Genomic DNA, 10569 nt, shown 5'->3' on the forward strand with positions numbered 1-10569 from the left:
CATTCCAAGACATTACTCTAAACTATACTGGTTTTGTTTTTGTTTAAGATTTGTCCAAGTGTTTACTGAACTGGAATGAAGAACAAAAGCTAAACATTTAATAGTTCTTTTTATTCCACAATGTTCATTTATTTGTTATGTCTCCAATTATTTGTTTTCATTAGCCATATTTCTACATTAAATATATTGGTAGGCACAAATCATTGAGTGACTTTAGTATGTGACTGTGCCTAGTAGTCATCATTTGAATCTCAATCTTTCTTTCTCTCTCAATACACTAATATTCTGATTATTAGTTTCAGTTTGAATCAGAGCAGGCTGACCTGGAGTGACTAAGATGGAGCCACCACTATGAGCAAAAGTCCCTGTGGCATGTCCATCTGCATCCTTGACCCAGACACAGGTTTTCAAGGGATAAAAATGGTGGATCATTGTTTATTACTATTAATGAACTATTAATGTGATAATTTTTGCTGTAATGAAAATATACCAACATTTCTGTGATTAAAGATTTTTTTACTAGGTAAAGGGGAAAAAAAAAGCACTTAAACCTATCTGTATCTCTTCTTAGCCTAGAGGAAACTTAAAATTTCTAAGTGCCAATGTATATTTAATTATAGATTTTTATATCAAGTACCATTTCTAGATATTTTGAACATCATAAATTTGAGCATAATAATACAGTTTTTATTTATTTTGTTGTAAATACAGTAATGCTAACATGTCTAATAACTCAGTGTGAAAAATCATATGTTCTGTCTGTATCTACAATTGCAACCATCCATTTTTTTTTAATATTTTCAATTCAAGGTTGTTTGAATCCACAGATGCAGAACCCATGGATATGGAAGGCTGACTGTATATATTTAGTAATATATTCAGAGGACACATGGAGATAGCATAGATATTATATATTTGAAAGGTCACTATGTATCGAATTTATTCTTTATGACTTTTCTAGGTAGAAATAGTCCCAAGGAGTCAAATTTCTATTCGGGATGGAAAAGAATTTATAACAAGTAAAATGGGTTGCTTTAAGAGAAAAGTAGATTCTCTGTTCATAGATATATTCAGTCCCAGGTTGGATGATCACTTGATGGGGTGTGATAGAGGGATAACAGGAATCTAATAGGTGTGTGGAGGAGATAGCCTATAAAGCCCCTTTCAAATGTGAGAATCTCGGAAATATTAGAGAAGAAATGAGTACATAGCACAAATCCTGATTTAACACTGTTCAGAATGCTCACTTTTAAATTGCTCTCTCAGAAAATATTTTACAATGTCTCATTCAACTGCTGAAGCATTGTGAATTCCTTAAGACCTGTACATTCAAAATTGTGCTAGACTCAGATGCAGCAGAATATGGAGGGCACCAGAGACTGGACCACAACACTGATTTCTTTTCTGAGGCTTTTGAACACAATGGGCGTCCCCATTCTCTTTTGGTAAGTAAGGTTCTTCAGATATTTTGTATTCTATTTTAATTCAATCCTTTATTTTTATAGTGATGTTTTCGTTCAAAGAAACAACTCTTCAAATAAGCAACATGAAAAAAGTGCGGAGAGTGGTAGGGAAAGGGGACTATGCTGTAAATATAATGCGTGGTACTGGACTAAATTGGGTTTTGGAAAAACTAATAGTGAAGGATATTTAGGGGATAATTGGAGGAATTCGAATATTAATAGGATTAAAAACTACTTCTCCGAAAATGAGAGGAAGGTAGTTTTTTATTTTTCTTCCAATTATGAACATTTCTATTCTTTACACAACAATTCACTTCCCTTCTGTTCTTACCTTCTCTGTAATATTTCACATTGAGCAGATTTCTATATTATTGACTATCTAATGAAGTTTAATTTAAAACACACTAATGGAATCAATGAAAAATATATCTTTTTTTCTTTCATATAGTAAATTGAAGATTGAATTCATTCTAGTTATAAAATTCTCTGGTTTTCTCATATTATTGAGGAAGGCATTATATAGCTAATTTTTGCATTGTGGTGTTGACACAAATAATAGGTTGTTGCTTTAAACTACTAGATTTAAATCTTTTTAAAGATGTAGAATTTAGCAACTCTGTAGATTCGGAGGAATTTTTCATTTAACTTTTGGCCACGTATTAGGCTCAAGGCCACATCTACACTATATTATCCTTTCTTTTTCCTCTCCCTGACTGGTCCCTCTCCCTATCTATCTCTTTGTCTCAAACCTCCATTTTTTTCCACCATGGGAGGTATTGGATTAAGATATGTTTCACATTCCTGACACCAAGACATATCTAACAAATGTATGGCTTTACCATAGCTGTTGAAGCTATGATTTCAATAAATTGTCTCACTTTTCAAAAGTGTAGGTGTAAGTCAGGCATGAGAATCTGTATGGTACCCCTGGATCTACCATTTTTCTACTATTTCCTCACTTCTTAGAGTGGTGCCAGCACTTGACTTTGTAAGCTGCCATATTATATACAGGACTAATATGCCAAAAACCGTGGCATAAAATAAATAAATAGAGCAGGGATTACAAAATGTGAGTTGTTGGATTGTAGTCTGTGAAGAAAGTGCAATGGCCATGGGAGACTTAGGTGTTACTCTAAATGTATGTGAGTGCATATGGGTATATGCTAATGATGAGATTGATACAGCTTTCTCTCTCTCTCTCTCTCTCTTTCTCTCTCTCTCTCTATATGGAGATTGATACATATTTATTTTTATTATAAGAGGGATCAAAGGTGCTATCAGATTCTTTCTTCAAAGAATTATTGCTATAGTCTGTCAGAACATTCAATTTTGATGTAAAATTAGATTGATAAAAATAGTTTCAGAAGTGAATAAGAAAATTGCATTAAAGTTCTGAAATAACTGAAACCGTTAGAGACCCCTAAGGGGCTAGGAAAGATGATTCAGCTAACAAAGAGGAATCATGGAGAAGCAGCAACTGATTATAATAAAATTGAACTTTAACCAACTGAACTAGATTTAAAGGGGTTTGAAAAATTTAGACAGCAAAATTCTTACATAGTCAACTTTCCTTAATGTTTGTGTATCCCAACAGGGTTCTGTTATGGAGAGAGGGCTGTTGGTATGAAAAGATCACAAAATGTCATGGCAGAGGGCCTGAGATCAAGCCCCTGGTTTGCTGTTTGCTAGCAATGAAAACTTGAGTAATTTAACTTCTTTGTACCTCAGTTTCCCTCATCTGTAAGATGAGGACTAATAATAGTATCTTCCCTACAACAATAGATTCTTAGGAAGCATAAATTCATTCATCCCTATTGCCAAGCTTTGTGGAAACCACAAAATGTTATTGCACACATATTTGAAAGTTATTATTGTCAAGGCTAGTCAATAATTATTTAGTATTTTAAACATGTCAAGATGCTAAATGCTTTGAGAACACACAAGAATACCTTCTCCCAACTTTGGGGAAATTATAATGTTAGATGAAGTCTCACAATCTTTGGGATTGGGCAGAAAATATCTTGTCATCCTTTCAATTTTCTAAGAGCAAAGGTATTCTGTCATAATTAGAACAAGTCAACTAACCAGTGGCAGCAGCAGTCAGGAGATTACTTTTCAAGCACTAATTAAATTGATCTTGCAAATATGGAACATGCAATTCTAAATTAACAGATAGAATGAAGAATATCTCATGAGTCTCAATAATATTAATACATAGAGGAATACAGTACTGCAAGGACATGAGAAATAGAAAAGTGCTTAACCACCGCCTGTAATAGAATTCCAGTCCAACCCGGACTGGAAGATAAGTATTAACCCTGTCTTCCCAGCAGCAATATCTTGTTTTCAATGACCGCAGGTGCTTCAGGAAATCTCATTTAAATAAGTCTTTAGGCTCCAGTTGAAATGAACACTGGTTTTAATGTCAGAATAAGGGAGGCCAAGCAAACCAGTAAAATATAGAAAAAAAAAATCATTTTTGCCAGCTACTCTGCAAAGAGCCAGAGAAAAAGTTATATTAATAAATGTACCATTATAGGAATGCCTCACTATAATTGTAACTCCTTATTAAACTGATTCCTATGCGCTGGGATCCAGTCAGGTTGCTTGAACGTGACCGTAAGTGTGGTGGTTCTCATAACACTCCCAGCGAGATCACTCTTGCCTCCCTTCCTCCGAGAATACAGGGGGGAAGGGAGGACAAGATAGAACTTTTCCCTCTTCCATGAAATTTCTGCCCATCATAGCTAGTACACAGCATTTGCTAAAGCTTAATTTGCAAGCTCAATAATCCAAAGGATCTGCTGAATAAGTGTCAAATCTGTTTTCAAAGATAGCAACAAACAGAGCTCGAAGGAATCTTAAAATAGCCATACGTGCTGCATCAGCAGGTACCGCTCTAGCGCTGTCTCTGTGTGCTCCGCCAGTTAAGTGCGAAGCCAGGGATAACTGCGTGTGTACCGCTGTTGAAACATATTTGCTAGGGTCAGAGGATCTCGCAAATGCCGAAAAGCAACACGGCAAAACTTCTCTGGTCTGCTTTACTGGCGGTTATTGGAAACTCCATTTTAGCGTAATCGTTTCTCTATATTTTGGTTCCTGATATAGGAATTTATATGCCAATGTATGTGTTAATCGGTGCACTGGAGGCAGGGGGCTTCCTGTTCTCTGATTCATAAATTCAAATTCCATGACATAAATGGGAGAACAGAGATTATTCAGCCTTAAATATGTTAGATTTCCTTACAGTAACTGAAGCTGTCTCACCAATGAAAATGAGAAGAAAGCAATTGGTTTAGAATTCATTGCTTTATTAGTTAACCCCCTTATCAATAAAAAGTATATCCATTTACTCCCACTCTAAATTTTGGAGTTCAAATGTAGATGGCTTAAATGTAGGATGTGGCATAGATATATCGTTTTATTTTCCCTCAGTTGTAGGTATTAAAAATATAACTTAACAGTTAAAAAATATCTTTTGCTCTATCCAAAATTATGAAATATGTTTAGTTTTTCAGACCAGAAAAAAATCTCAATTCTTAAAGTTTACTTTTTCTAATGTTTCTAAATTAGATAATATACATTTCTATATAGCAATACTTATTAGCATCTTTTTTCCTAACCCTAATACAAAATAACAAGAGAATATAATTTATTTTTCTTAGACAATATTCTATAAACTAAAGCATGTATGTGAAGACCAAAATTATTTTGTCACTTTTTACTTTTCAAAGTAATTTATAAATTTTTTATGAAAAAGTGTGTAAAAGACTATTAATCTGATGCCTTTTTCATTGTATGATGTCTTCATCGTACTGAGATTATATCTGCATGTGCTATTTCTAAACTTAACAATTTTTAAGAAAATTTTAAAAATTAGTCTTATAATATTAAACCATTTTTATTTTAAAATTTTCTTTTTTCAAATGTTTGACACCTTGTTTTCAAAAATTGTATAATTAATATTTGCAACTCAATTATAATCCTAAAGGAAAACATTTTGTCTGGATGATAAAATAGATCATTGTGTGATCAGTTATTTTTTTGCCATACTAATGGTTAGTGTAGTAATCAAGTCATTAAAGTAATCAAAATAACTGGGTAGATTAGCATGATTGGACTCTCTTGATAAATGAATTGGATTATACTGTGCTATTCTGATTTCTTCTGAAGAGTTGACAATGAATACAGCCAGAAAGAATGAAACTCATGGCCATGTACTATATTGTCTCATATGTTCTTAATGTGATTTTAGCTATAAAATGTTTAGAGCATAAAGGCTAATAAATTAGCATAGCGGATAGGTTTACCAGCATGTGCATTATCTGTAACATACATAATAAATAGTTTCTATGTACATGCACTTAAATATAAATTGTTTATATTTATATATACTTAAATATTTATGTTTAAATCTACATAAATTATATCCATGTTTCTTTTCTCTTGCTATATGAATCAAAACTATTTTTTGAACTAAAATGATAAAATAAGATTTAAGAGCCAATATTAGCACTAAATTTTAGGAACCCCAAATTCTTCATATCTGTAATTGTCTCATCATAAGGGTTAGCTCTGATTATCTTAAGTCCTTAAGTATAATTGGTAGTCATTTCCTAACTACTAAGAAAATTTATTTACATACTCATAACCCTAATAAAGAAGAAAACTCAAAATTCCATAAATAGCCATAGTTAAGAAAAATTGCTTGGGGAAATTCTTTCATGTTGCCTATACCACAAGGGCTCCAAAGCAACATAAACACATTCTGGTAATTAACACTGCATCAAAAAAATATAATTACACAGTATTCCTGTTAATGATATTATACAATTATCAACTGAAGGTTTTGAGCAGATAGTATTAAGAGGTCTCTATGTGTGACTGGAATTGTCATTATAAAGCTTCTCACATAAAAAGACCAGCATCATTTAATGAGAGTTCTTAGAGACTTTTTTAACCATTAAATGCCAAAATAGGAAACTCAATGCATATATTGCAAACCTTGAACTTCTTATGGCATCCTTTTTTTTTAATAACTCTTAAATTTAGGCTAGATAAAATACCAAAAGATCAAAGAGAGTAAGACTGTTCCCAAATTATCAGTATATAGTTATTATTTTATTTCATTAATGAAATAATGGTGAGATTATTAATCAAACAGAGTAGATACCACAAGTACATAAGATCCAAATATGATGCTGACTAGACTTGTCCCGATATGTCACTATACCACACACTGAGAGACCTATCATCATTTGTCCTTGGCTTGACTAATATGTTTTATTGCAACTTTCTCAGGAGCTCGAACTTATCTGTCTTTTTTACCTGCATTATAGGATGATGTTGTATCAGAGAAACATTTACAATGTCGAGGGAACTGAAATTCTTTTATCTAGTTCCTGGTGCTACTGAGAAATTTAGATTAGTCTTTAGATTGCTCATGGCAGATATTAGCTGCTGTCCCACTGACTAGTCAGATCCAGTTACTGTGATACCCAAAACTATGTACATAGATTAGACCCCTTGATAAGTACATGGGAAACTCCTTTGGAAGTGGAGGTCACTGTCTTGATTCGTGCCTATTTGATAAGACTTGGGGAAGGAACGGGTTGTATCCCATTGTTGGTTTCTTTCATTTTTCCTCCTTTGCTTTGGTCTATATTCCTTTTGTCTCTAGCTTCATTATGAAAACTCACCATCCTTTGGACTGGAACCTTGGTGATAGTCCTGTGTTATCATGGATACCTTCAGCTTCCTTTTGTTGAGCCAATCTCATAACATTTTACCTATCACAGTCAAAGAGAAAACATTGCATAGAAGAGACTGCATTAAATTCTGATGTGGTTTAAAAGTTATAAGATATTAAATATGTTGTATAAATTATAGGGAAACAGATTTTGGTGTTGAAATACATGGTTTCCACATTTAGTGACTGCAAGAATGCAAAATTTATTTTTTTGGAAATACTGGATTGCAAATCAAACCATGAGACAGTGAGCTACACAGTGACTGTTAGTGTTTGTGAAATTTTTCTCAAATGATTAGCATTTCCTAAATTACTGTTACTTTTAACTGAAGATTAGAAAAACTGTTCTCTACCCATTACATCCAGAATATACATTTCTTTAAATGCTACCATTTTAAAACTGCAAACTTTAAACTTTGATGTTCGAAACTAACCAACTGTATTGGTGTGTCTGATTTTTTTTTAAGAGTAGTAAGAGTTTTTTATTGCAGAAACCTTAAGGGAAAACATCATGTTCATTTGAAGAGCTGAGATGCATTGGACATACAATGAAAATCAACTATTATTTTATTTTCATTTTTTTTCTAAAGCTATGTTTGCTTTGTATCTTTCATTCTGGTTCTAAACTATATAAAGCCTTTTTTTTTAATCATCAGGCAAGCTTTCACTTAAAGATAAAGTGACCGAAAATAGTAAAATATTAGCAAAGTAAGAAACGGAGAGAGATTGTCACTATGATGACAAAAACCTATTTGTACTGTTTGCTTTGTGAATAGTTAAATGTGTTATGTATGAAATAGCTTATAAATAAGCATCAAGCCATTCAAATTCCTTCTCAATCTTACAAAAATTTTTAGATGTAATTATGTGAGAGGAGAATGTCTTGTTAAATATGCACATGTTGATCCACTATTATTCCTTTGTCCCTTGTTTATTCTTTTGTTCAGTCATCATTGATACCTGCTTTTTCCAATGCCACCTACAAAAAGTTAGAAATTAAAAGACATATGACATCTGCCCTCATAAAGCTCATAATCTAGTGGGGAGGATAGATAGTAAACTTGGAAACAAAATCACAAATTGTGTTAAGTGTTCAGAAAGAAACAAAAAGGCTGCTATAGTTGAAAATAAAGTGGACAACCTATATCTAGGGTTGTCAGGGAAAGCCTCTCGATAAAGCTACGTTTTTTTAAGATCCAAGAGATAAGGAACAGCAAGGCAAAGAGTGTTTAGAGGAGATGCCATATCTTAAGCAAAGATCCAGAAGAAGGGAAGAATCTGACATGTTCAAGGAACTGGAAGACTCTGGTGGCTGGAGCCCCGTGGGTGGGGATGCGGATGATGGAGCTGAGCAGAGATGGTAGATGCAGGCGAGAGGGAGCTGAGTCGGGGCCTGGCAGGGCATGGAAAGAATGTATGTTTTATTTTAAGTGCAATGGCAAGCTTTTTCATTGGTTTAAATTGGGGAAGGGCCTATAAAATACACTTAGAACCCCTTATATTACATTTCAGGTTTTGTTCTTAAAATGAAAAGAAGAAAAAAAAGAATTATAAGTAAAAGTATCTTGAGACAAAGCAATACTGTGTATATTGCCTTACTTCATCTAACTAGAGTAACATTGTGAGCCACAGAGCAGCCTTCCCTCGCCGCCTGACAGTGCCTAGTGTCTGGGGAACTTTGGGTTTGTAAATGGTGTGGAGCCCCCTAGCGGTGACTGCTTGACAGTGGTCCTGTGTTGGGGCTGGAGCTGGGGAACTGTGGAACTGAGCCTTGTCAGAGCCCATAGAATTGTAAAGATAACTGTAACTTCAGGCAAATGTGAGACTGCATCGTGCCTACGTGCCTTGGACAGAATGACAGCACGTTTGATATTTTTTTCGATCGCACTGACATGATTGTGTTGACTTAGGTGTACATTCCAAGCCGAGTGGCCCTCGTCCTTCAGAATGCGGATCTGCCGAACTGAAGAGACCCGATTCCAGCTCCGCCAGATGCAGATGTGTGTTTTGTTTTCTGGCTCACATTGTCACACAGCTTATAATGTGTAAGCTTTTGAAAATACAGTTGTCTAGCCAAAACGTCAGATGTCTGAAATTCAATATTGGTATATGCAAATATGTCAAACTTTAAGAAGTAGATGGAGGGGTATGTTTAAAATTTTAGAAATCCTAGACCATATTTCCAAGACATCTTAGCAGCTAGATTCTCAAATAAAGTGTTATATATAGTGTCTTAAAAACATTTTACTTTCCTGGACAATTATTTCATCCTTTTAAGTTCAAATTTGAATCATTTGTCATGTACGATTATTTCTGTTGAATGTATACGGTATTTTTTTTAAGATGGATATTTGGTGGCCTTATTTGTTCTAATATCTCTTGGTCTAAATTATGAGGAACCAAGATTGTTTCTTTCTTATTTTTCCAAATTTTGTTTAAAAATACTGTAATAAAAATGTACTAATAATATAAAATTAAGAATTATATCAAAAGTAATATAAAAGCCGTTGCCTATGAACTTATCTGTGCATCATTTTGCATAAGTTTTATCTTGTGATTTCTTGTTCACTTAGTATTTTGGTAGATGCTGAGATCTCAGTCTTTCTGAAGGCCTAAAATGGTAATTGTAGCATTTCAGAAAATGTCTTTCATTTCAACCAATAAAAAAAATGCAAAATTGCCTTTGCTAATGTTTATTTGCTGTACTATTATAGAGATTGATTTGGAATGAATATTAGCATGCCTTATCTTAACTCTGATATGTTCCCCACATATATTCATATGTGCATGATGGACTGGGAGGCATGGAGATTAACAATTTTTTCTTTCTTTAGGTACAATTTGTAACTTGAAATTATACTAACCAATTCAGATACCTGAGCTAGACTTTAGCTGTAAACCTGAGCACTGTTAGAAGCTGAATTAACTATCTCAACTCAGTGGGATACTCCTTTGTGAAATTACCTCTCACTTAATTAAATAGTAGGCCAGAGGTCTAAAATCATTGATATATAAGTCACTCATAACTGAGAAATTATGATGCACTTAAGGGAAATAAGGTATCTGTCACTTTTTTAAAAGACCTAATTTTTCCCTTTACATTAATACAGACTGCTTGATTTTTGGTTTTAGCCTGATTATTCATGATTAATTAAGAGTACTTGGAAGTTTTTCGTTAAAAATTCAGTCATGGAATAGATAAGCAACAGAGACTGACTTTTATAGCCAAAACTGTATCGTGTGTTAACCATCATCTTTAAACTTTTTTGAGTAAATCCTTGAATATCTAGGTCTGAAATGTGTTTTTTACTTTAACTTCTAAGTAGTAGAATAGTAGTTTGATTTCCTGAAAGAATC

The 10569-nt window shown here is 33.6% G+C and overlaps 1 protein-coding gene across 2 annotated transcripts in view; it reads left to right on the top strand.

The window, feature by feature from the left end:
* Positions 1–9891, top strand: part of GBE1 (1,4-alpha-glucan branching enzyme 1) — a 263584-nt gene extending 253693 nt beyond the window's left edge. For both annotated transcript variants that reach the window (XM_045540452.1, XM_045540453.1), the window contains exons 15-16: positions 1328–1445; positions 9123–9891. In XM_045540452.1, the coding sequence (XP_045396408.1) occupies positions 1328–1445; positions 9123–9179 (175 nt within the window). In that variant the 3' untranslated portion in view covers positions 9180–9891. The remainder of the gene's footprint in view (positions 1–1327; positions 1446–9122) is intronic.
* The last annotated feature ends 678 nt before the right edge of the window (positions 9892–10569 follow it).

This window comes from Lemur catta, chromosome 1 (genome assembly GCF_020740605.2).
Source record: "Lemur catta isolate mLemCat1 chromosome 1, mLemCat1.pri, whole genome shotgun sequence".
Taxonomy (NCBI): domain Eukaryota; kingdom Metazoa; phylum Chordata; class Mammalia; order Primates; family Lemuridae; genus Lemur; species Lemur catta.